The sequence below is a fragment of the Panthera pardus genome, unplaced genomic scaffold (genome assembly GCF_024362965.1).
Source record: "Panthera pardus isolate Hobbes unplaced genomic scaffold, ASM2436296v1 HiC_scaffold_11, whole genome shotgun sequence".
Classification (NCBI taxonomy): domain Eukaryota; kingdom Metazoa; phylum Chordata; class Mammalia; order Carnivora; family Felidae; genus Panthera; species Panthera pardus.
The window spans coordinates 62,486,650-62,514,526 of NW_026526666.1; the positions used below are offsets into that span (position 1 = coordinate 62,486,650).

The 27,877-nt window shown below is 50.7% G+C and overlaps 1 protein-coding gene and 1 long non-coding RNA gene across 2 annotated transcripts; one reads left to right on the forward strand and one right to left on the reverse strand.

Annotated features, from left to right (window-relative positions):
- The first annotated feature begins 509 nt into the window (after nucleotides 1-509).
- DHCR24 (24-dehydrocholesterol reductase) lies at nucleotides 510-27,713 on the forward strand. The gene is made up of 9 exons (XM_053894942.1): nucleotides 510-857; nucleotides 4,168-4,323; nucleotides 11,837-11,942; nucleotides 12,625-12,743; nucleotides 14,419-14,682; nucleotides 18,447-18,590; nucleotides 24,359-24,556; nucleotides 24,882-25,060; nucleotides 26,020-27,713. The coding sequence occupies exons 1-9, from the start codon at nucleotides 627-629 to the stop codon at nucleotides 26,171-26,173; spliced, it is 1,551 nt and encodes a 516-aa protein (XP_053750917.1). The 5' UTR covers nucleotides 510-626; the 3' UTR covers nucleotides 26,174-27,713.
- Nucleotides 22,702-24,213, reverse strand: LOC128774940 (uncharacterized). The gene is made up of 2 exons (XR_008419495.1): nucleotides 24,043-24,213; nucleotides 22,702-23,402 (listed from the first exon to the last, which is right to left on the reverse strand). It is a non-coding gene; the product is annotated as an uncharacterized LOC128774940 (long non-coding RNA).
- Nucleotides 27,714-27,877: the final 164 nt, after the last annotated feature.

Below are 27,877 nucleotides of genomic sequence, written 5' to 3' on the forward strand. Positions count from 1 at the left end.
CAGAAAGCGCCTCAAGACTAAATAAAAGGTGCATTATGTGGTCTTGCGGGCACGGAGTGACCTGACCTGCCGGGGTCAAGGCCAGGTTTGCATCCTCTCCGGCCGGGACAGGAATCCTGGGCCAAGCTGCAGGGTGCTGACCCAGGGCGGTGGGGAGCCCCCACCGCACCCGTCGGAAGTAACCCAACCCATGACCGCTTAACGCGACCCTCGAGGAGGCACCACTTAAGGAGCAGGGGCAGCAGCCGCACCCCTCGACCGCCGCCGCCCACGTCCGCACAGCCTCCAGCACCGCAGGGCGCAGTTGACCCCACCAGCGCCCTTGTCCCCGACCACCCCTCCCCACGCGTCGGAGAGAAGAGGGTGGAGCGGCCTGACTCCCGCAGCCAATAAAAGCAGCGGTTTCCTGGTCCGATCTCCGGCGCGGCTCACCATTGGTCGCCAGCCGGGTCTCGGCCCACCGAACCTTTGCGACCCCAGCCAATCGCGAGGCGGCGACGCGACCTCAAGACTCCCCGGGAGCGGGCTGCGGGCGGCGCGGGCGCAGGCGGGCGAGGAGCGGGTGGCGGTGACAGGCGGCGCGAGCTGGCACCCCCTCCCCCGCGCGGCGCGCCGCTGGCCCCACCATGGAGCCCGCCGTGTCGCTGGCCGTGTGCGCGCTGCTCTTCCTGCTCTGGGTCCGCGTGAAGGGGCTGGAGTTCGTGCTCATCCACCAGCGCTGGGTGTTCGTGTGCCTCTTCCTCCTGCCGCTCTCGCTCATCTTCGACATCTACTACTACGTGCGCGCCTGGGTGGTGTTCAGGCTGAGCAGCGCGCCGCGGCTGCACGGGCAGCGTGTGCGGGACATCCAGAAGCAGGTGAGCGACGCCGGGCGGGGCGCACCGGAGCCGGTCCGCGGCACTCGGTCGTGCGCGCTGAGAGCGCCACGCCGGGTACGAGGTGGCAGGCGGTGCACCGGTTTTGGAGGGGGTTTGAACTCAAAATGTGATGGGGGGGGGGTGCTTCCCGGAGAGGGAACGGAGTGAGCAAAGGCCTTCGGGGGACAGAACGTTGCTCAGTGTCTGTGGAGTGCCTACTATGTGCGGAGCACGTGCGGGTCCCCAGAGGGGTATAAAGGATCACGAGATAGGGGAAGGTGAGCCGTGCACAGGTGGCTGCCACCAGTCCCAAGCGGTCTCAGAGCGGGGAGGCCCTCTGGGAGGTGGAGCTGGCACTAGAGACTGGGAAGTAGGGAGGAAGAGGTGTCGGGGGAGGGTCGGATTTGAGCCAAGGTCCAGAGCGGGAGGTTGGAAGTCAGTTCCGAGCTAGGTTGGGGCGGGGCCTTGAGTTTGGAGTTTACTCTGTAGCAGCCGGGAGCTGTGGACTCCTGTAGACTGAAGGACTAAAGTGAGAAAGTAGCACCCAGCCAGGGCGAGGAGCCTCGCGGCGCGGCTCTGGGCCTGGCGTTCACTCCTTGGGGAGGCATCTCCAGTAACTCTGGAAGTCCTCCTCCGTGTCTGCGCCCCCAGAGCCTGTGCCCCAGCCGCTGCTCACAGTGGAGCCTCCTTCTCCGTGCCCAGCGTTGGCATGAGCATCGGGTCTGGGCATTTTCTTGGCTCCCTCTGCCCCTGCTTATGTTCCTCTCTTAGGGGTGTTAGGTTGCAAGGAGCTTCTGTTTCCTGCCACCACCCTCACCGCAGGTGTAGCAGCCTCCATGTTCTGTTGGCGCAGGGCTGGGTGCTGCAAGCAAGAGTGGGAAGATGGATGCTGAGGGCCACTCCCATGAAGGATAAGACCTTGGACTGGGTGGCAGGATGCAGCGTCTGGAACTGCTTTGCGTGGGCTGCCCTGGCCTCAGTTGATCAGTCACAGCTCCAGAGCCCTGCCTACCCTCCCTTCCCAGCTGCACCCTCTTTCCTAGCTCTTTCCACTTGTTCAGATTCTCCATGTATTTGTCACCGTCCACCCCTCCTCCCCACCAATCAGAGTGTGAGCTCCTTGAAGGCAAGGACCGTTGTCCAACTCACATCGGGCCCATGGGGTCTGGCCCAGAGCAGCCCAGTGAGCGCTTGTTCACCTGAACGAAGCCATAGGGTTCACTGGACAGGAAGACAAGGGGCTTGCCCAAACCAGCCCACTGCCTTGGACCTGCCATGTGCCACCGCCTATGCCCCTGATGTCCATCGTTTCTAATCTCACAGCACCCTGGTAGGTCTTATGCCTGTTTTACAGGTGGAAGAATTGAAGCTGAAGCCGTAGTGATGTGTCCAAGTGGATATAGCTAGTAAGTGGGGCTGGACCCCAGGTCAGCCTGGTTTTAGAGCCTGAACTCTGACCTATCTTCTTTCCCAGCCCTTTCCATTCCACCCAGAAGGTCTGGTTCTGTTGCCTCACACCTAGCTCGTGGTAACAGCCATCTGCCCAGCCACTTAAGTAGTTGCCCCTTATCTTGGCCGTCCCCACCTCTCTCTGGCACGTGGTCACAAGAACATTGCCTCCCTGCCCAGATTCTTGTTTGGTTCGCATCAGGATCCAGTCCAACCGGTGGTTCAGGCTTTAAAACCTCAGACTCACTTCCTGTGGCCCATCCGACGCACCCACAATTCATTTCCTGCATCGCTGTGTTTGAAGTCCTGGGACTGCAGAGTCAGGCAGGGGCAAGGCCTGCTTGATGGTGGAATCCCACCTCTCACCCCTTCACAGAAATCTCTTCCTCAGTAACCCCCCTCTGCTCGAACACCTCTGTTTCACAGGGGTGAAACATCTGGCCTCTGATGGTAGGAAAGTTCTCCCCCATGTTGAGCGGTTTGCCTCACAAACAGCTCTTGCTTCAATGCAACGTCCTCCACAACTTGGTTGCATGTGATAGGATCCAAACTCAGATTGGCCTGAACAAAAAGGGAGTTTATTGGCCCAGGTCCTGAAAAGTCCAGGAGTAAAACTGGCTCAGGTATGACTGGATCCAGGATCGCCTGTCCCTAATCTCCCAACTCTCCATCCCTCTGCCATCTTTTGGCTCTGCTTTCCTCCCAGTTGACCTCATTCTCAGGGAGACCCGTTTCCCTGTGGAAACCCCAGCAGTTTCATCCAGCCAGCTCAGCAACCCCAGTAAAATGGGAGCGCCTCTCCTAGAACAGGTCTTACTGTCTTGACTGGGATCCTGGGCCCATCCCTGAACCTGTCACTATGGCCCGAAGGATGGAATCAGACCTCAGTCCTGTGCCCACCTTCTGGGGCAGGGCTAGACTCAGCATCACCTGGACCAAAGGAAGATGGGTATATTAGAAGCATATGATGAGGAAACGGGTGGTTGAAGCTCACAGCGACAGATGTCCTTCTCAGTAGGAAGGGGACACTTCCTCCCGTGTTCCTGATAGGCATGGCACCTCACCGTTTGCTCTCGGTGTTTTGTGTTCTGGTCACTTAGAGTAGAGGTTTTGCAAAGCTCTTCCTTCCATCGGATTGGTGGTCCTTCCCTGCCCCTACTCTCGCCCTTCAAGTGACAGGGGTTAACACACACACACACACACACACACACACACACATACACACACACATGCTTAGAACAGGGCTTGGCACATAATGAGCCTCAGTAATGAGTGTTAACTGTTATTCTGTTCTTGACCGTTAACACAAGCCCATCTATCTTTCCAGGTCTGAAGTTGGACAGTTCTGCCTGTGAATCTGGGCTCTGCCCTTCACTGGTTGATTGACCAAATTATTCTGCTTCTCGGTTTTCTCACCTACAAAAGAGGGCTGGTCATCCCGCCCTGCTGGGGTTGCTGGGAGAAGTAAAGTACCCACAGTGTACAGTGGGTGCCTGGCACAGTGGGGGCACCCAGTAGATGGTTTTCCCTTGTCAGGTTGTGTTATGACGGCTACAAAACCTTTCCCGAGCTTCCCAGTTAGAGTTGTTTCCATAGCACTTTGATCCTGTTTTTTAACCCTTTCTTCATCCTGCTTTGGGGGTGTGGTAACATCTCGGCTTTTCTGTTGGCCACACTAGCCGGGGAGGTTTCAGAGGGAAAGGCCTGTGGGCCTGCCAGGGCCTGGCAGGATGCAGAGGCTCAGTAAATATTTGCTCACACGGGAAGGCGTCACTCCAGGCGCCCTCTCGTGAAAACAGGGCCGCGAGCTGCTCTGGGGACCCCTGGTGGGGCCAGCTCAGTCTCTGTCCCACTGTTGCAGGTGCGGGAATGGAAGGAGCAGGGCAGCAAGACTTTCATGTGCACGGGACGCCCCGGCTGGCTCACTGTCTCGCTGCGGGTCGGGAAGTACAAGAAGACACACAAAAACATCATGATCAACCTGATGGACATTCTGGAGGTGGACACCAAGAAACAGGTGAGGGTGCCACAGTTCCCTGGCTCGGGGAGCAGGTAGGGCACTACCCCTGGTGCAAGTGACTCACAGGGAGACAACTTCAACCAAGAAGACCCCGGCGGGGACGGGACCAAGACCCCTGGTCATCACAGAAGGCTCTGCCATCCTTCAAAACCTCATAGCTTTGGAAGAGATCAGTCATAGCCTTGTTCCCCAGGTGGGGCAAATTGAGCTCAGGGAGACCTGTTGATTGTCAGCAGTTCCATGGGAAGAAAGGATGGGGTAATCGTGGGCAAAGAGGAGAGAGAAAATGCAACCTATTATCCCTTCCCAGTAAGGAAGCATTCTGGTAAAAAATGGGCTTTGGAGGCGGCAAGGAGGAAGCGTGACCCACTTGCTAATAGACTTAGACATGTGCTTAATCTTTGTCCTGTCCAATGGTTTTTCTTGAAAACTGGCATAAGGAAAAAGGAAATAAGTCTAAATCAAAGATAGCACAGGGGGATTGTATCACTTCTTCCTTCCTTCCTACCTTCCTTCCTTCCTTCCTTCGCTTCTTCCCTTTCTCCCTCTCTCTTTTCTTTCCTTTCCTTTTTTCTTTACTTCCTTCCTTCTTTCCTTTCTCTCTCTTTCTTTCTCTCTCTTTCCCTCCCTCCCTTCTCTTTCTGTCACAATTTTATTTCTAATGGAAGATCACACAATACCCTAGTAGTAGGGAGTTATTAGATATGGTATATCCACACTATGGCATTTTGTTGTGAGGCCTTGGCCATGTTGCTTAATGTCCCTGTGTCTTTTCTTTTTTCGTAAGCAGCTTTATTGATATATACTTGATATGAAATAGTGCACAGGTGTCCAATGACAATAAATTGTGGCATATGTATGCACAATCAAGACAATGAACATACCCATTGCCCCCAGAAGTTTCCTTGTGCCCCTTGGGAATCCCTTGTTTAGCCCCCTACCTGCCTTTTCCCCCCACATTCCTAGGCAAATAATGGCCTGCTTTGTATCACTAGTTTGTATTTCGAGTTTTATATAAATGGCATCAGGCATTAGGTACTCTTTTATTTTGTCTGACAACTTTCACTCAGCATAATTTTTTTTTAATGATTATTTATTTTTGAGGGGGGGGGAGGGGCAGAGAGAGGGAGACACAGAGTCTGAAGCAGGCTCCAGGCTCTAAGCTGTCAGCACAGAGCCTGACTCGGGGCTCAAACCCACAAACCAGGAGATCATGACCTGAGCCGAAGTCAGACACTCAACCAACTGAGCCACTCAGGTGCCCCTCACTCAGCATAGTAATTTTGAGATACATCCATGTTGAAGCAAGTATCAGAAGTGCGTTCTGTTTTACTGATGAGTAGTATTCCATTGTTTATATAGATCACAGTTTCTTTACCCATTCACTTATCGATGGACATTTGGGTTGTTTCCAGTTTGGAGCAATTACCGAGTGGCTAGGAGCATTTGTGTACCGTCTCTGTATGGACCTAAACTTTCTTTTGGATAAATACCTGGAAGTGGGATAGCTGGATCCTATGATGGGAGTATGGTTAACTTTTTAAGAAATGGTTAAATTGTTTTCTAAAGCGGTTGTCGCATTTCACATTCCCACGAGCGTTCCAGTGGCTCCACATCATCATAAACTTGGTGTGGTTGGTCTTAATCCTAATGGGTGTGTAGTGGTAGCTCGTTGTGGTTTAACTTCCATTTTCCTAATGACTGATGATGGGCATCTTTCCATGTGCATACTTGCCATTTGTGTATCTTTTTTGGTGAAGTGCCTGTTCAAATCTTAGGCTGAGTCTTTTTATTGGGTTGCTTTCCTATTATATATTCTAGAAACAAGTCCTTCTTCAGATACACAATTTGCAAATATTTTCTCCAGTTTTTGACTTCTTTTGAAAACCAGAGTTAACTTTGGAGTTCAGTATATTAATTTCTTTCATAGGTTGTATTTGTGATGTCTTATTTAAGAAGTCTTGCCCTAGTCCTATGTTTTCTTCTAGAAGTATTATAGTTTTCTGTTTTACATTTAAGACCTTGATCCATTTGGAGTTAATTTTTGCATATGGTATCAAATGTGGGTGAAAAAATATTTTTTTGTATGTGGATTTCCTGTTGTTCTAGCCCCTTTTGTTGAAGAGATAATCTTTTCTCCACTGAATTGGCTTTGCTCCTTTGTTGAAAATCATTGTCCATATATGTAGGTCTGTTTCTAGAATCTTCTGTTCTGTTGATCTGTTTGCCCATCTGTATGCCAATACCATACTGTCTCGATTGCTGTCGCCTTATAATAAGTCCCTAAGAATGAGTTGGGAAGTATTCCTTCCTTTTCATTTTTCTGGAGGAGTTTGTATAAAATTGGTATTATTTCTTCATGCAGTAATTAGTAGAATTAACAGTGAAACCATCTGGGCCTGGATTTTTCTTTGTGAGCAAGTTTTTATCTACAAAATAAAAATTTATAATAGCACTATGGCTCTTCAGTTTGTTTCTTCTTGGTGAGCTTGGTAGTTTGTGTCTCTAAAGCTGTTTCTCTATTTCAAGTTGTATAATGAATTGACACTAGGTTATTCATAATACTCCCCTACTGTCTTTTGAACACCTGTAGAATCTGTAGTGATGCCACATGTTTCATTCCTGATATTGGTCATTTGTGACTCTTCTTTTCTTCCGTACCAGTCTAGCTAGAGGTTAGTCAACTATACTGATCTCACAGAAGTGACTTCGGTTTCATTGATTTTTCTCTACTTTTGGTTTGTTTGTTTTCTATTTCATTGACTTCTGCTTTGATCTTTGTTAATTCCTTTCTTTTACTTACTTTGCATTTAATTTTACACTTAATTTGGTCTAGTTTTTTTTAAGTTGAAAGCTGAGGTAATTGATTTAGGCCTTTTTTTCTAATATAGATGTTTAGTGCTATAAATTTTCCCCCTAAGCACAGTTTTAAAACAATCCCACAAATTTTGAATCTTTTCACATTCATTTAGTTCAAAATACTTTCTGGTTTCTCTTTTTTCTTTTTTTTAAGAGAGGGAGTGAGCGTGTGCACAGGCAAGAAGCAGAGAGAGAGGGAAAGAGAATGTTAAGCAGGCTCCACGCTCAGTGCAGAGTCTGACGTGGGGCTCAATCCCACGACCCTGGGATTATGACCTGAGCTGAGATCAAGGGCCAGACACTCAACCGACTGAGCCACCCAGGCATCCCTGGTTTTCCTTTTGATATTGCTTTCACTCATGGGTTATTTAGAAGCATGTTATTCAGTTTCCAAATATTTGGGAATTTCCCAGAGATCTTTCTATTACCGATTTCTAATTTAATTCGGTTATGGTTAGAAAACATACTTTATATGATTAGAATCCTTTTCAGCTTACTGAGACTTACTTTATTGCCCAGAATATGGGCTATGCCCAGAAAATGTTCCATGTGCATTTTTTTTAACACATATTCTGCTCTTTAGGGTGGCATGTCAGTTAGGTCAAGTTTGTTGATTCAAGTTTGTTGTTCCAAGCTTTCTATATTCTTACAAATCTTCTCTCTGTGCTATCAATTATTGAAAGAGAGATATTGAAATCTCTGCCTGTGATTGTGGATTTAGTTCTCTTAGAGCTCCATCAGGTTTTGCTTCATGTATTTTGAAGCTCTGCTAATAGGTATATAAATGTTTAGGATTTTTATGTCCTCTTGATTGAATGATTTATGTCCTCTTGATGAATCCCTTTATCATTATGAAATGACTGATTTTATTCCTAGTTATCTTCTTTGAGATCTACTTTATCTGATATGATTAATAAAGTCATTTCATCTCTCTCTTGACTAGTGGTAGCATGGTGTCCACTTATATTTAAAGCGTGCTCCTTACAGGCAACATATAGTTAGATATTGCTTTTTAATCTGATCTGACAATCTCTGCCTTTTAATTGAGACGTTAAAGCCATTTTTATTTAATGCCATTATCAATAAGGTTTGATTTAAATCTGTCACCTTGTTCTTTGTCTTCTATTTGTCCCTTTGTTCTTTGTTCCTATTTTCTATTTTTTTTTTTTTTTGTCTTCTTTTGGATTATGGAATCATTTTTGTAATCCTGTTTTAACTCTTTGGTTGGCTTACCTGTAACTTTATGTTTTGTTCTTTTGGCGGTTGTTTTAGGATTTATAGTTTGCACTTTACTTAGCCCAGTCTACCTTCAAATGATAACATCCTATGTCATGTATATTGTAAGAGTCTTGCATTAAAGTACTTCCGGTTCTCTTCTTTCCACCTTTGTGCTATCGTTGTCATACTTTTATATGTTGAAAACCCCAGAGTACATTATTATTTAAAAGTCTGTTATCTTTCGAAGAAATGTAAATAATAAGAAAAAATCTTATATACTTACCGATGTAGTTACCGTTTCTTCATTCCCTTGTGTTTCCATCTGGTTTCATTTTCTTTCTGCCTGAAGGAATTCCTTCAACATTTCTTGTGTGGTGATTTTGCTGGTGATGAAGCTTTTAGCTATTGTAATGTCTGAAAATATTTTTCTTGTTTTTGCCTTCATTTCCTTTACATTTCTTTTTTATTTTGGGGAACTACATATAACATAAAATTTCTCATCTTAACCTATTTTGTTGTCGGTGGGGAGAGGGGCAGAGAGAGAGAGGGAGGGAGAGAATCTTAAGCAGGTTCCATGCCCAACGTGGAGCCCAATGCAGGGCTTGATCTCACGACCCTGAGCTGAAATCAAGGCAGACGCTTAACCAGCAGACACACCCAGTTGCCAAACCATATTTTTTAAGTAGGCTCCATGCCCAATATGGGTCTTGAACTCACGACCCTGAGATCAAGAGCCACATGCTCCACAGACTGAGCCCACCAGGCGCCACAGTCATCCTAACTGTTTCTCAGCATACACTGAACAAATTCTATCTTTGTGATTTTGGCTACTCAGTGTACCTCATAAGTGGAATCATACAGTATTTGTTTTTTTGTGCCTATCTATTTTGCTTAGCGTCATGTCCTTAAGGTTCATTCATCTTATAGCATATTGCAGAATTTTCTTCCTTTTAAAGGGTGAACAATATTTCATTGTGTGTGTGTGTGTGTGTGTGTGTGTGTGTGTACAGACACCACATTTTGCTTATCCATTAATGTGTTGATGGACATTGGGTTGTTCCCATGTTTTAGCTATTGTGAATAATGCCACTAGGAATGTGGATGTACCAATACCTTTTCAAGTCCCTCATTCAATTCTTTCGGGTATATAGCCAAAAGTGGGATTGCTGGATCGTATGGTAATTCTATGGTTAATCTTTTTTGAGGACCTGCCATACTGTTTTCCACAGCAGCTATACCATTTTACATTCCCACCAACAGTACACCAGGGTTTTAATTTCTCCACATCTTCACCATCACGTGTTATTTTCCGGGTTTTTGTTTGTTTTGTTTTTTGATAATCCATCCTAACACATTTTAGGTTGCCTTCATTTTTGAAAGTTGTTTTCACTGGGTATGAAATTCTAGACTGATAGGGTTTTTTTTCGTTGTAAGTTAAAGATGCTTCACTGTCTTCTTTCCTGCATTGTTTCCAACAAAGCAACCTCTCATTCTGATCTTTGTTCCTCTACGTGGAACATGTCTTTTTTATTTCGGGCTGCTTCTAAGATTTTATCATTAGTTTTGAGCAATTTTATTATGATGCCCCTTGGTATAGTTTTTTTTCCTAATTCTTATGCTTGGGATCCATTATAATTTTCACCAAATTTGGAAAATGTGGGGGTCATTATTTCTTCAAGTGTTTTTTTTCTGTCTCCTGCTCTCCTTTGAGGACTGTCACACATCTATGAGACCTCTTAAAGTTGTTCCAGGGCTCAGCTCACTGATACACTGTAAACATTGTAAAAAAATTTTTCTTTGGGTGTTTCCTTTAGGAGAGTTCAAATTGCTGTGTCCTTGAGTGCACTGCTCTTTTTTCCTGCAGTGTCTACTTTGCTGTTGATCCCAGCCAGTGTATCTTTCATCTCCAATGTTGTTTCCATTTCTAGAAGTTTGATTAGGATCTTTTTACTGTCTTTTTAACATCTCTACTTAATTTTTTGAATATAGGGAATATAGTAATATAATTACTGGTTTATAACAATTATGGTAGTGTTCTTGTTTGCTAATTTTAATATCTCTGCCAAATCTGGGCCTATTTTATCAAAACAGATTGATTGATTTTCCTCCTTTTATGAGTCAAATCCTCCTGCCTCTTTGCATACCTGGTAAACTTCGACTGGGTTCTAGACATTGTGAATTTTACCTTGTTGGGTGCTGAATATTTTTGTGTTCCTGTAACTCTTCTTGAGCTTTGTTCTGGGACACAGCTATGTTACTGGGAAATAGTTTGATCCTCTTGAGTCTGGATTTTTCAGGTGGGGTCAAAGCAGCGGGTAATCTAAGGATAGTTCTTCCCCATTGCTGAGGCAAGGTCATACTCTCCCCATTGCCTTATGAACCCTGAGGTTCTCCAGTCTGCCTTGTGAGAACAGATATTCTTTCCTTCCCTGGGCAAGCCCTTGGCATTGTTGCCACTTTCCCGAGCCTCAGCCTCAGGTAACTTCCTTACGTGTATGCACTGATCATACTTCATTGAACGCTCGGTGGGGATCCTTTGCGGTTCTTCGAAGTTTTCTCTGTGCCGTTCTCCCCTCCAGTGCTCTGTCCTGCAAACTCGATTCACCTTGGTCTTCTGCGGCTCTCAACACAGAGTTCACTGGGCTCCACTGCCTTTCCCCTCCCTGCACTGCCTGATTCCAGGGAATTAGGCTGGGCGTTCACAGAGCTCCCTTTGTTTCCTGCCTCCCAGGGTCATTAACGTCATTGCCCAATGTCCACGATGTTGAAACTCTCGTTTTGCTTATTTTGTCTGCTTCCTGCTTTCAGGCAGCAGGGTAAATCTGGTCCCTGTTGCTCCATCTGGACTAGAAGCAGAAGTACACGTTGGCATGTTAATGTGTCTATTAAAAATTGTGTTTTCCAAGAATATTTAATGGCAAGGGATGATGGTCATAGTGTTAAATTTTAAAAAGCAAAGCAGAAAAATATGTGTATGCGTGCCTGAATTTGTGTGTTATGTGCGCGTTACATTACGACATGCAAAATAGCCATACATGCTGTGGAAAAAGACTGAAAGTAAACACACTCCAGTATTAACACTGATAGCTAGGATGACACGAAGAAGTAGGATGGATGATTTTTGTCTGCATCATATATGTTGTTTCTTTCAAATAAATGAGCACTTCTTCTATAATCTCAAAGAAAAATAATCTAAGTATTAAGTGTAACGATATTTGAAAGGACGAGATTACACACTAGCAAACCCAGCACCAGAAACCCCATTCACTGTAACGAAAGCTAGTGTCATATTCTAGAAGGAGGCCATAAACGGCATGTAGAAATCTTGTGTGATTGTGTGAGAAGATTTGGGATGATACCTTCTGTGTGGAGAAGCCCCCAGTGGCCCTTGCAGCCTCTTTGTGACCCAGGGTCTCTCTTCTTGTATCAACAGATTGTCCGTGTGGAACCCTTGGTGACCATGGGTCAGGTGACTGCCCTGCTGACCTCCATTGGCTGGACCCTGCCTGTGTTGCCCGAGCTGGATGACCTCACAGTGGGTGAGGACTATAGGGTCAGAGCTGAGGCACCGTGTTGGTTCAGGGGCCGCCACTATTCCATCCGTGACAGAAACCACCATCTCTTTCCACCTAGCCCCAAAGGCAGGGTGTTCGCTGCCTACCTTTCCATCTCTGAGCAGCTCAGGTTATTAGGCAGCACCTTCTCCTCTCTGGTGCAAATCTGCGTCCCTGTGACTCATGTCTGTTATTCCAGTTCTGCCTTGTAGAGTGAACACAATAAGTCTAGTCTCTCTCTTCTTCCTCAGGATTCATGATCCCCAAAGCTTTTCCTTTCCAGGGCAAACACCTTTAGCTCCTGTAACTATCCCCACAGAGCACGGCATCCTGCCACCCAGACAACCCCCCTTTTCATCAAGGTCCCTCTTAAGATGAATGAACATGGTTTTCTAAGCTGGGTCTGGCCAGAGGTGAGGGTGTGAACACCTTTGACAGGCTCTCACATCCGTTCCCCTACGCTGGGAAAGCCCTCAGGTCCTGTCCTAGCTCCTCCTTCCCTCTCCTCTCCAGATCCAAAGAGATGGGAAATCTATCCCAAGCAGCCAGCCCTGTCACGTCTCCCTTGTGCTGTGAGCAACCCCAGCTCCCATGAAGTGCCCTTTACCCAATCCCCCTTGAACCTACACCCTGCAGCTCTGCCTGGCTAACACACGTGTCTCTGCAGGGGGCTTGATCATGGGCACGGGCATTGAGTCATCATCGCACAAGTACGGTCTGTTCCAACACATCTGCACCGCCTACGAGCTGGTCCTGGCTGACGGCAGCTTTGTGCGATGCACACCGGTGAGTTCAGAGACGGGGGACATCCCACCAGCCTGCCCTGGGCATCAAGGGTCCGGGGGTTGGAGAGGGAGGGACCCTGGGGATGCTTCACTTCAAACACACCTTTTCGGTCTGGGTCTGTATTCATAATAATCACAAAGATTGATATAGCCCCTTACACGTGCTCAAATACTATTATAAATGCTTCATATGTATTAAGCCATCTAATCCTTCGATAACTTCCTGAGGTAACATTATTAGCCACATCTTATAGATAGGAAACTAAAACACAAAGAGGTTGATAAACCTTCCTGGGACACACAGCGAGGAAATCCCACACAGCTGGGATTCAAACCCAGAATATCAGGCGCCCAGATCAATGCCCTTAACAATTTATCACTCCGTTCTGCCTCTCTCAGGGAAGTCAGGCCTGAGCCACAAAGCTCTATGCCATATGCTGTGAGGTCTAACTGAAAGTGGCAAGAGGGGTGGTTTGGAAAAAATAAAAGATAATTCTGCCCGGAGTGGGATGCAAACATTTAAGGTGTTTTACCCTAATGAGCGGGACAGGATTGAGACTTTAAACAAACTCAGATTGCCGAGCCTATCTAAGGGGCCCCTGGATGGTAGGGACAGAGTGACTCTTTAAAGGAAGATGGTTCAGAGAGTGACCAGTGTCAGTGGTCCCACGGAAGATAGTCCGGGGCAGGCTTGAGAGCACTGGTCTCAGACAAGGATTCACACCAATTCAGCACGTTTTCTGAAACACTTGCCTGGGCCCAGCCTTCCAACCTTGTTTATTACCAGCAGAGAAAGGAGACGAACATTCGAGAATCGCTCCCCTTCTCTGAGGCCCATTTTCCTCACCTGACAAATGCATCATCAGGAGCTGATGGTAGATGCCAGATGTGAAGCTCCTAATGTACAGGCTGGGTACCCGGCAGATACCCAGTTATTACAGCTGCTGTCTGACAGTGTAGCGAGGCGGGGGCCCAGATGGCCCACGTCCACTGTTGCAGAGACTTCTGCCAGCCTGCTGCCGAGCTCCCCCGCTCCAGTCCCCTGCCCCAGTGCACCCCACCCCGCCCGCACCAAGTGCATACAGCATGAGCAGTGACCCCACGGGACTGTCCTCTTGGGTAAGGGCCAGACAAAGCTAGACATTTTCAAAAAGCGCTTGGTTAAAACCAAAGAATCTGAATTAGAATGACCAGATGAGCAGTCTCCAAGACAAATACCGAAACGAGAAATGATAAGGTTAGAAGCGGATTGTAGAACCAGATGAGGTCTTGCGGGAAGAACGCTGGGTCGGGACTTAGGTGACCCTGCCTGAGCCCTGGTATCCCTGTGCTGACTTGTGGGATGCCTCGGGTCACATGGGAAGCCATGCCACTTCTTAGAGCCTCACTTTCCTTACTGTTCAAGTGGGAATGTGAGTGCTCTGGGCTGCCAGGGCGGGGCTGGGGGGTGGGGTAGGAGGAGGTTGGATTTCACAGCTAATGGACTGCGAAAGCCTTGTAGGTTTGAGGAATGGCCCATTTTGATGTTTCTGGGCTCCTTACTCGGGTTCACACGATGAGATAGTGACAGCAGGAACTTAGCCGAGGCCCTGGGTCCTTTGCACCCCGTTGGCTGTGTGCCACGGCGTGGGGTCCGGGGATTCAGCCTCTCAGCATGTGTTGACTCTGACTCACAGTCGGAAAACTCAGACCTGTTCTACGCTGTGCCGTGGTCCTGTGGGACCCTGGGCTTCCTGGTGGCCGCCGAGATCCGCATCATCCCCGCCAAGAAGTACATCAAGCTGAGGTTTGAGCCAGTGCGTGGCCTGGAGGCTATCTGTGACAAGTTCACCCGTGAGTCCCAGCGGCCGGAGAACCACTTCGTGGAAGGACTGCTCTACTCCCTGGATGAGGCCGTCATCATGACAGGGGTCATGACAGACGAGGCAGAGCCCAGCAAGGTAGGCCAGGGTGTCAGCTGCCAAGGACCAAGGACCAAGGACCAAGGCCCGGGGAGAAGGAAGGCCTGGGTGGGCTGGGGCTGAGCCTGTTCCCCCACCCTGACCCTGGCAGCACATTCTTTGAGGCTGTGGCCTTGGTCAGCCCACCTGGGGTTTGGACCCTGAGATCTAAAGTCAGAGCTGTCTGGGGCCCCTGGGTGGCTCAGTCAGTTAAGCGTCCGACTTCAGCTCGGGTCACGACCTCACGGTTCTGTGCTGAAAGCTCAGAGCCTGGAGCCTGCTTCACATTCTGGATCTCCCTCGCTCTCTGTCCCTCCCCCGCTCATTCTGTCTCTGTCTCTCAAAAATAAATAAATGTAAAAAAAAAAAAAATTAAAGTCAGAGCTGTCTGAGGGATGGAAGCATCCATTTACTCTGCCCTGACCCCCTGCCAGATACGTGTGTGTCTCTTGATAGGTGTAACCTTTATCTTCACTGCAACCCCACTATATACATGAGGAAACCGAGGCTCTGAGAAGTCACGTAAACATCCCCCAATGCAGAACCGAGATTTGAAGGATGGATTTGATGCCTTGGAATCTGGATTGATAGCCGTTTAATCTATAATTTTTAATAGCAGCTTTTTCGGGATTTGTATTCCTGAGAGACTTGGAACGTGTAAATGAGTGAAAGGAAGGAAAAGACCCAACCTGTCTAGAATATGTTATTCTACCCATAACAATATTGAAGTGTATAAAGAAAAAGGAAAAGTTAAAGTGGGTCTCTTTACCCAGGCTCACTCCCAGAGCAACTACTTGTAACACTGTGCATTCTTTTTTTTTTTTTTTTTGAGAGAGAGAAAGAGAGAGTGCACGGGGAGGGGCAGAGAGAGAGGGAGAGAGGGAGAGAGAGAATCCTAAGCAGACAGAATCCTCTGCACTAACGGTGCAGGGCCCGACTCGGGGCTTAAACTCACAAACCAAGAGATCACGACCTGAGCCGAAATCACGAGTCCAACGCTCAACCGACTGAGCCACGCAGGCGCCCCATCCCTGAGCATTCTTCAAGGTGTGTGCGCGTGTGCACGTGGACGTGCCCTCCTTTCATGCCATGGTGTCCCGCGATTGCATGTAAATATTTGACCCAACCCATTGCTCAGCGATGAACATTTATCCTGCTTCAGGTGTTTTGCTCTTACAAATAAGATTGCATCAAAGATTCTCTGCCATCTCTCCTTGGCCTCTTGTGCAAGCAGTTCTGTGGGATTGAGTCCAAAATTTGGAATTCCTGACTTAAGGGTTTGAGCATATTAAATACTGACAGCTACAAGCAAACAGCCCTTCAGGAAAGTTGTGCTTCTGTCCGCTTCTGGTGACGGCGTGTGACAGTGCCTTTCCCCCACCTTCTTGCCAGCACTGGATAGGATCGCGCCTTCATTTTGGCCAATCTGATAGGGTTAAAAATAGCATCTCGTTTTATTTTGCAGCTTTCGGGTCACGTTCGAGGTTAGAACATCTCTTTGTCCGGTTTTTCAGTTTGTTTGTCCTCAGCTGTGATCGCCTGTTCAAATCGGCATTTTCTGGTTTAGTGTGATGTACGCATTTCTCCACGCAGTTACGTTGCCTTCAAAATGGTCATTTCATGACTGCTGAACATTGTGTTGAGCTAATGCCCTGTCATTTACTAAACCGTCGCCACACAGTTGGAAATAAGTTGCTTCCAGTCTTTCCTTATTTTAGTTCATGTAGCCATGAATATCTTTTGTCTGTGAAGGGAAGAATATCTGAAAGTACAACGAAGGATAGGTACTCTTCAGCCTCCTGATCTATACCGGTATACTTAAAACATTTTAAAATTGTAAAGGACTGAAAATCATCTGGTACAGTTCCCTCTCTAAACAAAGAAACGAGGCTCAGAGAGGGAAAGAGACTTCTCTGAGTCCACCCAGCTAGCATGGGGCAAATTTAAATTCAGGTCTCTGACTCCTAGTTCAGTGTTATAATTTAGCATCATTCACGTTGACTGCTGTGCCCTGTGCGCGGGCGCCGTGCCGGGCACTTGCCACGTTGTCTCTTCTCGTCTCCCAACCACTCCAGGGCGGGTAATGGCTCCATTTTGCTGGAGGAAGTATACAGTGCTGAAAGCAAGGCTCGGGGAGGCTAAGAACCCTGCCCAGCGTCCGCCCAGTGTGTTGGAAGGAGAACAAGCAAATTGGCAAACAGTGTACAGGATGACCCCATTTTTACAGATCAGTGTGTATGCGCAGAAAAGAAAACCGAATACCCCGTGGTGTTTGTAGGTTCCTCTGGAGGGTGAGGCTCTAAAGGGTCTTCTCTTTCCAAGTTGCATATTTCTGCAGTGTTTCCAGTGTCCACAAGGCGTTTACGTCGCTTTTGGAATTGGGAGAAAATATTAATAGATTTTTTTTTTTCACAATGCTCACACTCCCAGAGTCCGCCATTCAAGGTTCTCTGCTGCCCAGGTTTGGCCTTGTTGCACAACAAGGAAAGGGGTTGAGTCCTTGCTCTGCCTCTTGCCAGCCCTGTGGCCTCAGATGCTCTGTTCAACCTTGATGGCTCTCAGTGTCCTCATCAGCGAGACGGGGACGGCTCTGCCTTGCAAGGTTGTGGAAGGGATAAAGAACGAACACATAGGTGCCAGTGACACCTGCCCGGAGCACGTTGTTATGATTCTTCTCCTCCACGAGCTACCATGGGGCTTGCTCCTCTTGCCTCTGCTCCTGCCTTTACCTCTCTGAGGGTCCCCCGGCAACATCCTGCACCTCCTGCCTGGCCTCTACTCTCTGCTTTCTCCTAACCCTTTGCTGTGCCCCAGCCAGGTGTGATCTCACCTCACCCGCCCCATCAAACTCAGATGCCTCTCCCACCCCCTAGAGAAGGTGGTCTGACCCGGGGCCCGAGGGCAGTGTGTGTGTGTGATTCCTAAGAAGCACGGAAAAACTGCCACAGAGTTTATATTTTTACTGCCATTTTACATGTGAAGAAATAGGCTGAGAGGGTGACCTGCCCAAGGTCAGACGGCAGGTGGCTGGGCCAGGGTCTGGCCCCAGGTCAGGAGCCGGCACTCCTTCTGGGCCGCCAGCCTGCCTCTCTCCTAAAGCATCTGGCCGGATGTCATTTCCTGGGAGAAGAAGGTGAGGCCCAGGGAGTCTAAGTCATCCCAGGGCACACGGCTTGTGAAGTCCTGAAGCATTTAAGACTGAAGCAGACTGGCTCCCTATGAGATTCAGGCATTGAGGGCCACGGGACCCGGTGCCAGGGAAGCTTGAGGTTCATTCTCTGAGCGTCCTTCACCGATGGGGGCTGCCTGGGGGAGCGCAGCGCCCAGAGGGTCGTGAGGCCTGCTCTAGGCGGCAGGGAAAGTGCCACGGTCAGTTAGTGCTGTCGGTCGCGGGACCTGGTGACGAGGGGTCAGCCTGGCGGGAGGGAAGAGTGCTCCCTGCCTGGAGCCGTGCGTTGTTCAACATTTGCCCTTTCGTTTTCCCAGCGAGGAGGGGCAGCAGCCGGTGCGGGGAGGGGTGGCTGAGCCCTCTAGGCTGTCGGGAACTGGCTGTCAGGCCCTGGGCGCACCGCGTGACCACGCTCCGCTAACAGGATACCCGCTGCGCTCAGCCTCGCTGGGTTTTCAGGAGTCTCGAGGGTGGTAACAGACATGAAAGCTGTGAAAAGGCCAGGGGTGCGGAACCGAAGCCGGGTATCACCGTCACACCCTTGGTGGCGTTCGGTCCCCGTCTGTAGCTGACACGATGCCCTCTGTCATTGCAGCTGAATAACATTGGCAGTTACTACAAGCCCTGGTTCTTCAAGCACGTGGAGAACTACCTGAAGGCAAACAAGGGGGGCCTGGAGTACATTCCCTTGAGACACTACTACCACCGCCACACCCGCAGCATCTTCTGGGAGCTCCAGGTGAGGATCGGGTTTCCCAGGAGTCCCGGCCTGCCCCGGCCGGCCGGGCAGGGAACCAGGATGGCTGGCATTGCAACCGCACTGTCTCCCTGGGGGAAAGAGCAGCTTTGTCCCAGGGAACCAGACACCCTGTTGCACGGCGACACGGTCGTTCCTCTCCGGGGGAACAGACCGCTCTCACTTAATAGCAGGCTGGCATCGACCGTCTGCCACCGAGTGGGGCGCGGGGCCAGGTACCTGGCAGAACAGACACCTGTTCCGCCCTTGAGGGACAGTAGCCTCGCCAAACTGACAGACTCTGGCACTGTGAAGGGCCGTGGGAACAGGAAGCGGAAGCAGCTAGTTCTGCCTAGGGTCAGAGGTGGCTGTCAAGCTTGGCCTTGAAAGGTGAGCGAGAATTTGCTTTTGTGCATGGAGGAGTGAGGAGCAAGTGACATTTGAAACAGGGGTGTCGGGAAGGCCTCTCAGGGGGTGACTTGTGAGCAGGGACCTGAGCAGGGGAGGACAAGCCAGGCAGGGCTCGGGGGGAGAGCGTTCCAGGCAGAGGAAGAGCCAGAGTCCTCAAATGGGCTACGTGGGTTCTTTTTTTTCTAAGTCATATAACCTAAAAATAATCATTTTAATGTATAGAATTCAGTGGTATTTAGAACCTTCATGATCTTGTGCAACTATCACCAAAGTTGCTGAGGCCCTTTGGAGGAGAGGAACGGCGGTCGGGAAGCACCAATGAGGCAGCAGGAAGCAGTATGAGCCCCCTCCCTCACATCCATCCACCCCAGATGGTCGTGGGAGAGGAAATGATACCGCCGAGGAGGCCTGCAGGGGCCAGCCAGGCTCCAGCTGAGAGCAGGGAGAGGAAGACAATATTGAGAGAAGAGATTGAGAACGGGGGGGCTTTGCTGATGTCAGACCACGAGAGCACAGGGGAGGGCCTGTGAGACAAGGGGGTGTTGCACTGCAATAGCAGGTAACAGGTAACGGGGCACCTGGAAGCCCCTGGTGACTAGGTTAAACAGGGGTGACAGGCCTAAAGGAATTAAGCCCGGTGGTCTCCTAGGAGGAGGTGGTCAGTTCTAATAGGTCTCTCAGGCAGAATGTGATGGGGCCGTGGCGAGAAATTGGAGGAGTGAGGCATGGAGAGTCATCAAGACCGGGGGCCTCGGTGATTCCCCCACCTCCGTTAGCCCTCCCTCGGACAGTGTCAAGGCCCAGCAGTTGGCGGGCAGTTTTGCCAAATGCGGGAGACACCATAGGGAGTGTCTTTGTTAAGAGCAAGGACATTACAGAGACGAGAGAACGAGGACCAGCAGAGGACACTGGGGAGGGCATCCGAGAGGTAGCGGTGACATGCAGTAATCACTCCTCACGCATTAGCCGTTGTGCCAGACCCCGTGCTCGCATGATCTTGATCTTCCTCACAGCCCTGGGAGGGGGAGTTCTCTTGTCTTTCTTTTCCACTTTACAGATGGGGAGACTGAGGCTCAGGTCTTCCAAAGTAACGCAACTCAGTAAGAGATCGAGTATATTAGCAACTACCCCAAACTTAGAGCATTAAAACATCTGCCAGATTATGACTCTCATGTTTGGTTCTGTCACAGCTTTCTGAGGGTCAGGGATTGGGGAGTGATCTGGGTGGCTCTGGCTTAGGGTTGCAGTCAAGCGTCATCCGGAGGTTTGCCCAGGGATGGAAGATCTGCTTTCCAGAAGGCTCCCTCGCATGGTTGTTGACAAGAAGCCTCTGTTCCTTGCCATGTGGGCTGCTCGTGTGTCCTCACGACAAGGCAACAGGGGCCTTGGTGCCTGTTATGACCTGTCTCCTCACTCCGCCAGTCCCCCCCACCCCGTGCTGTTCGTTAGAGCAAGTCCAGCCCACGCTCAACCAGAGTAGCAAAGAATTTGTGGGTTGTTTTTTTTATTTAAAAAAAATTTTTTTAATGTTTATTTACTTTTGACAGAGAGAGAGAGAGAGAGACAGACAGAGCATGAGCGGGAGAGGGGCAGAGAGAGAGGGGGACACAGAATCTGAAGCAGGCTCCAGGCTCCGAGCTGTCAGCACAGAGCCCGACACGGGGCTCGAACTCAGAGACCGCGAGATCATGACCTGAGCCAAAGTCGGACGCTCAACCGACTGAGCCACCCAGGCACCCCAGAATTTGTGGGTTTTTTAAGATTACAGAGTTCGAATTCATAATGAGGTTCGTCTTATATTTTTGTGCTGTTAAGCAGTGGCTGTCAGGCCTGAAGTTAAAGGCAGAATCTCGTATGATGGGTGATTTACAATGGACATTTGCACACAGGGCATCTGGGTAGAGCACCACAGTGTCCACGACAGTGGGATTGCAGAAGCTGGGACTTCTAGAAAGAAGGGGTAATAAACCATGTCACCAGCAAGTCTTTTCCCCCTCCCCTGAGGTTAACTCCTCCTCCTCCAGGCAGACTTATACCCTAGTTCCTCCTTGCTGAATCCACCCTTTAATCAACAAAACGTGACCTGGCCTGGGTGCTGAACTGCCCAGTCCGTTCCTGTCATACCTGGGCCAGCCCTTCCGTCACCCAGCTCAGTTAATCGGCAATACCTGGGGTCAAGGCCAGCTACATGATCTGCCGGACCCAGTGCAGAAAGCAGGGGAAAAGTACCATCAAAGGCACTAAATGATAAAGCCTTTTCTTTTCTCCCACAGTCTCTCTCTTCATAAATATTTGCTATTTAATGTTCTAAGTAAAGAAAAATTAATAAATTATTAGAATGACTTTACTATTCATCTTTTAAGTACAAATATAAGAGCGTTTAACTCTTCATGCATATGAATTTCATTCTTAATGGACCAGTAGAAATGCTGCACAAAACCAACTCAGCTATTTTTATCTCCCCTCCCGGTGACATGCACATTTCACGAACACTCCAGGGCGGCTTACTAACAAGTAAGGAAGGACTGAAGAGGAAGGAGACTCTGAGCAGCCCCCCCTTTCCCTTCCCTCTTATGTCCTCATTGCCAGCCGGCGTAAGTGGCTGGCTAATACAGGGAAGTAACACAAGTAGGAAATGTTACATGGGGTTCTTGGCTGTTCATGTTTCTTAGAACGTCATTGCCACAGGGCCTGCCTTTGAGGTTTGGGGTCCTGGCTCAGGCCAGGCCCCCTGGATCTGTAGTGGGGCCCAGCAGAGCAGAACAGGCCAGTAGTAGGCTGGGCCCAGGTAAAAGGCAAGGGCAGGCAAAGAGTAGGGGACCAGGAGTGAAGCCAGGGACACGGGACCTGAGGTCACTCAGAGGCAGAAAAGATGAATGATGGTGCGGACAGGTGGGAAAGGAGAAGGGCGGGACGGGGCATGCTGTTTAAAACTTGAACTTTTCTGAGGTTGAGATTTGGGGAAAGGAATGGTTCTAGCTGACACTTGCGGGCAACAAAGGACTGTTTTTAGGGGAAAAATACAAAAGGCGCTTAAACGTGAGAGAGGTGATGGGTCCCACTCGTAGTTAAAGACGGGGTGGAACAAGACTACAGGAGTCTCATCTGTCACCCTCAGGATGACAGGCGAGGCAGAAGTGGGAGAACACTGTTTGGCCTGAGTGTGGGGAAACAGCGCTCTCTTGTGTTGTTTGGGAGGGTATAAAATGGTACAAAGTCTTGAAATAGTATCCATTGAAATTGCATGTACTCTTTGAACCAGAATTTTCCACTTCTAGGAATTTATCTTACAGGTAAATGAACGTGCAGATGGGCAAAGATACATATACAAAGGACGTTCGGTGGAATAGTCTGGAAATAATCTAAGTGCTCATCAGTAGGGAACGGATGAAATAAATCAGGGAACATCCATATAGGAGAGCAATGATCCGCAAACATTCTCTGTGAACGGCCGGATAATAGTTAGGTTTTGTGGACCATGAGGTCACTCTAGAGGCTCCCTCTACCCATATAGACAATATGTAAATGAATGGGCCTGGTTGTATCCCAGTAAAATGTTATCTGTGGACCAGATTTATCCCAGGAGCCCGAGTTTGTGGGTCCCTGCAAGTGAGTACGGTGTTAGGCACCCACGACCAAGCATGTGTGATGGCTCTCTGTGTGCTGATGCACAGGAGATAGTGATGAGCAGGAGGCTGTTAGATGCCATTTTTGAGCTGTCTTTATTTGTTTATTTATTTATTTTGAGGTGGGGGAGAGAATGAGTGGGGGAGGGGCAGAGTGAGAGAATCAAGCAGGCTCTGCGCTGAGCCCCAACTCGGGGCTTGATCCCACGACCCTGAGATCACGACCTGAGCCGATATCAGTCAGCCTTTCACCTGACTGAGCCCCCCGGGCTCCCCAGTGAGCTGTTGTTTTTTAAGCCCATCTGCTTGTCTGTGCACCAGATGTCTCTGATTCCTAATGGTGGTTGTGTTTGGGGAGGGGAAAGAAGTTGGGTCAGGGAGGAAGGAAGTGGGGTCGGGACTAAGGGGGGAAACGGGGTGAGGGACTACGGGAAAGGAGGCCTGACCTTTGGACCGCTGGGATTTCTGCTGTGGGCGTGTGTGGCTTTTCCTAAAGCAAGCGAGGGAACAATGAAAGCCGTGCTGCACCTTGCACTCCCATGTCGTGTGCTGAGACCCAACAGCAGAGCAGAGCGCAGACGGGTCCCTCCCTCATGGGAGCAGGCTGCCAGCGGGAGAGCCGCTTCCAGGGGAGAGGAGGGAGGAGTCACTCAGCCTCCAAACTCAGCACGCTGCTTCCTTTGGGAAGCCACCACTGACCCCTCTGCTGATGTGGGCCCTGCGTCTTTTAGTCCCAGCTCTCCCCACACGGTAGTCCCATGGCCTGTCTCTTCATCACCTGAGGACAGGGACAGGGATCACCCCAGCGACCAGCATGGAACCTCCTAATTGTTGAATGGGGACAGGAATGTCCTTGGCTTCAAGAATGAGGTAGCAGGTGGACAAGAACACTCGGGAAGACAGACTTGGAGCAAGGGGAGGGGGAAGATACTGAGCTGGGGGCCAAGGTCTCTGCTGTTGGGGCTGGGCAGGCTTGCCAGCTGGTGGGAGCCCTGGAGGAGCTGGTGGGCAGCGCAGGGTGTGGTCGATTTGGGGGGGTAGGCTGTGAAGGGCCACAGGCACGAGAAGAGAAGTGGCTAGTTCTGCCTAGGGTCGGAGGTAGCTCTCAAGCTTGGCCTTGAAAGGTGACGAAGAACTTGCTTTTGTGCATGGAGGGGTGGGGAGCGGTAACACGTTGAATGGGAGTCAGAGAAGGCTCTCGGGGGATGCTGTGAACTAGTGGGCTTGTCGATGACCCTGAGCCAGACCTTGCCCACTCCAGTGAGAGCCGCCCCTGGCTGTGTGACCTCAGGGAAATTGCTTAAGCTCTCTGAATATCACTCTTCTCGTTCAACAGCATGTATTTTTCAACCACTTATGAAATGCCTGCTCTGTGCCAGCCACTCTGACCCCAACAAAAAAACAGCAATTATAACTACCTTATTTTGCTCCAGGCACTGGGCTGAGTGCCTTCCAGTTGGTATTTCGTTACTCCCTCAAGTCCTGTTTTACAGGTAAGGAAACAATGCTCAGAGAGGTTAAGTAACCACCCCAGACCATCGCAGTGGGTAAATGTCCGAGCTGAGAATCAAACCCAGACCCAGTTGGGCAAATCCTGGGTACCACCGTGCCCCTCCTGCTGGAGGAGTGTGCCCTGTCATGCTTCCCCGAGCACGGACCAAGGACCTGGCCCTGACGCATGGAGACACAGCCTTCGTGGGCCTGTTGTCTCTATGGCCAGCCTTTGTCTTTCAGGACATCATCCCCTTCGGCAACAACCCCATCTTCCGCTACCTCTTTGGCTGGATGGTGCCTCCCAAGATCTCCCTCCTGAAGCTGACCCAGGGAGAGACCCTGCGCAAGCTATACGAGCAGCACCACGTGGTGCAGGACATGCTGGTGCCCATGAAGTGCCTGTCACAGGCTGTGCACACCTTCCACAACGATATCCACGTGAGCCGGGGCAGGGACTGATCCTGGGCACGCTTGCCCTCTGGGCCTCCGTTTTTCCAGCTGTAAAACGGGCCTGCTCAGCGATGGCCCCGATGGGGAGCCCTGATGGCTCAGCAAAGGCATGGGGGCTGCTAATGAGCACTTCTGTGAGCACATTGTGTCCACTAATGCGGTGAAATGGAGGTGCTCTCGGCTGCGGCCTGGGGGATTGGGAGTGAAGCCAGAGAGGGGGTTCCCTGGGGAGGGGTGGGGTGGGGTGGGCCAGCCGTGAGCCTGTCACCTGTTGGAGAAAAAGCACCAACGCCCCTCTCCCTGGTCCACCCAGGTCTACCCCATCTGGCTGTGCCCGTTCATCCTGCCCAGCCAGCCGGGCCTGGTGCACCCCAAGGGAGATGAGGCAGAGCTTTATGTTGACATTGGAGCCTATGGGGAGCCGCGGGTGAAGCACTTTGAAGCCAGGTCCTGCATGCGGCAGTTGGAGAAGTTCGTCCGAAGCGTGCATGGGTGAGTGGCCCAGAGGGTGGTGCGTTTCCTCCGGCCCCAGAGTGCTGCCACAGGGGTGTAGAGCAAGGGCCACGGTGATCAGTCCCGGGGCCAGACCGGCTGGCTGCCTAGGGAGCGTGAGGCCCCAGCAGCCTTGGTTCGGGAAGCACCTCGCCAAAGTACAGAGGTGGGATTGCAGGGTTTCTCACCCTTCTTCCTCCAGTCCTCCTCCCATGAACACACCAGCGTCCCCCAGCTGTTCGGGCCAGAGCCCCACCATCACCCTGCTCCCCCTGCCAGAGCAGATGACGCTGTGGTTTTAGATAGGTTCGGGGCTGCTGCTCCGGGTCAGAAGAGCACAGCTGAGGAGGGAGGGGTTCATGACTTGAAAGCCACGCCGGGCCCTGGACGGCATCGCTCAGAAACTGGCCTGGGACAAACGCTTGATGCCTTGAACACAGACACATCTCAAAATAATTAGCTGATTGGGAAACACACACACACACACACACACACACTCAAAACAAAAACCAGGATAAAGGAGACTTGTACGATTCCATTTACACGAAAGTCCAGAATCCATGGGGACAGAAAGCAGCTCTGCCTGGGTCTGTGGGGGTGATGGACGGCACAGGGGCATGAGGAAAGTTTGGGGGGTGATGGCCCGCGGTCATGGGCTGGACTGAGGTGACAGTTTCAAGGTTGTATACAAATGTCACACTGAGTCAAGTTGTACCCTTTACATATGGGCAGTCAACAACAAAAAAAAAAAAATGAAAAGAAGGCAGCCCAGTGGCCCCCTCGGCAAAATGGGGGCGAGCGTCCCTGTGCCGCCCTCCACCACCAGCTCGGTAGGGGGGTTGAACGAGAGGTCCTCCAGGAGTACTTCCCACGCCACAAGGCGTGTGACGCGTGGGGGACAGCTGGGGTCTCGCGGGTCCTTTTCCCCTCCCTGCAGCCTCCCCTCCTCTGCTCTGCAGGTTCCAGATGCTGTATGCCGACTGCTACATGAGCCGGGAGGAGTTCTGGGAGATGTTCGACGGCTCCCTGTATCACAGGCTGCGGGAGCAGCTTGGGTGCCAGGACGCCTTCCCCGAGGTGTACGACAAGATCTGCAAGGCCGCCAGGCACTGAGCAGGGGCTGGCCCGGAAAGACACAGACATGTGGGTGGGCCCCGTCCCCCAGGTGCAGGAGGCATCTTCTCTTCAGGCAAGCTTGCCAGCCCTCCCACATCCACCCTTCCAGAAAGAAACCCCTCCAGAGATCTCACCCGGACCACGCCAGCGGCTCCCAGGGGCGGCCGAGTGGAGTGCAAAGGACATGGGCTCTGGAGTCAGACAACCTGAGTCCAGTTCCCAGTTCCGGCACTCATTAGCTGTGTGACTCCGGGCAAGTCACCCAACCCCTCTGAACCTAGCTCTTGGCCCGTTGAAAGGGGGCAACAGTACCCGCCTGCAGGCCACAGTCATCCAGGTCGAGCGCCTGTCTCCTTGGAGGTGCTGGATACGTGTAGCGGCGGTTACTGTGGCTTCCCATTCAGCACCTCATCTGACTGGCGAGCTCCAGATTCAGCGCCGGGTCCAGGAAGTCTCCATGCAAGGTCACCTGGGCGCAGGTTTGGCTGGAAGGGTTGAAGGGATGCCCCAGAGCTGGATTGCGGGTGCTTCAGTCAGCCAGAAGCACTCCGCGCCGAGACAAGGAAGGCTCCTCTCTCCCCCTGGGCTCTTGGGAGGGCAACAGATGGGGCAGGCAGGCCCAAGATGTGCTGTGCCAAAGGTCCCAGTCCAAAGTTCCCTCTGCCGCCCTTAGTAATGCCCTGCCCCTTGCCCCTTCCCGCTTAGGTTTGCAGGCCCATCCCAGCCACCCCCCACGTCTCAGAGAGGACCTTGTCCTCAGAGAAGACAGCACGGACTCCTGCCCTAGCCCAGGTGGAGCGAGTGGCTCCTGCTCTGAACTGGGTCCGGAGATCCTGGGCCCACCCTTGGCTCCTCAACCCTCCATGCCTCATCTGGTCCCCAGAGCATGCCTAGTCACGGTGGGGGTGCATCCACGCTGCTCTGCGGCATGCGGTGGCGGGTCAGGGGTGGACCACACCAAGCAGGAAAATGGAGACTTGGTGAGGATTCTCACTGTGGGGCCGGAAGGAAAGACCATCAACTTGATTTCTCCAACTACTCATCCCCCTTCGTTCTCCCCCACCCACAGCTGTAGTTAATTTCAGTGCCTTACAAATCCTAAGCTCAGAGAAAATCAGCTCCGCTTCCCTTCCAGAAGGAAGGGAGCCTCCCCAGGACCTTCCCAACTCGTTAAAGTTTGATTGTTTATGCAACTCCATCTGAAGAACCGCCCGGCCTCAGCTGAGGACCCAGAATCTGAGAAGGAAGTGTGTCTTCTGGGGAGCTGGGATTAAGCCAACTGTGCCAGGCGGTGACATTCTGAGAGAGAGCACTGCCCGAGAGGCAGGGGCTGGCTTTAAGTCCCTGCTCCCTTGTCAGCAAGCCATGCTACCGTGGGCAGGTCATTTAGGCCTCTGAGCTGTGGCCCCTCATTTTACCCTGTCGGTACAGCCGAGACCTCCCCGGGCCCTCCTGCTGTGGGAGCACATGCCTGTCTCAGACAGTGTGCTTGCAGTGCCCCTGGAAGGTCAGGTGAGAAATAAATCCTCCAAGTGAACACTTGGGCTGTCTCTCAAGGTCCTTCCTTGGGTCCGAGACCAGCTGTCATGTCGCTTTCAGAGAGGCGCACCTGTGGCTTGCAGGGAAGTGTCTGTCCCGTCTCTGTAAGTTGCCAGAATCCTGATGGAGCCAGTCTCAACACACTGCAAAGTGTCTTAGCGT

Excerpts from the sequence above, each read along its gene's own strand:
- DHCR24 (XM_053894942.1), top strand. The coding sequence starts at position 627 with ATGGAGCCCGCCGTGTCGCTGGCCGTGTGCGCGCTGCTCTTCCTGCTC. Across the intron at positions 4,324-11,836 it reads AGGTGGACACCAAGAAACAG|ATTGTCCGTGTGGAACCCTT; the intron begins GTGAGGGTGCCA and ends TTGTATCAACAG. Across the intron at positions 18,591-24,358 it reads GCATCTTCTGGGAGCTCCAG|GACATCATCCCCTTCGGCAA; the intron begins GTGAGGATCGGG and ends TTTGTCTTTCAG.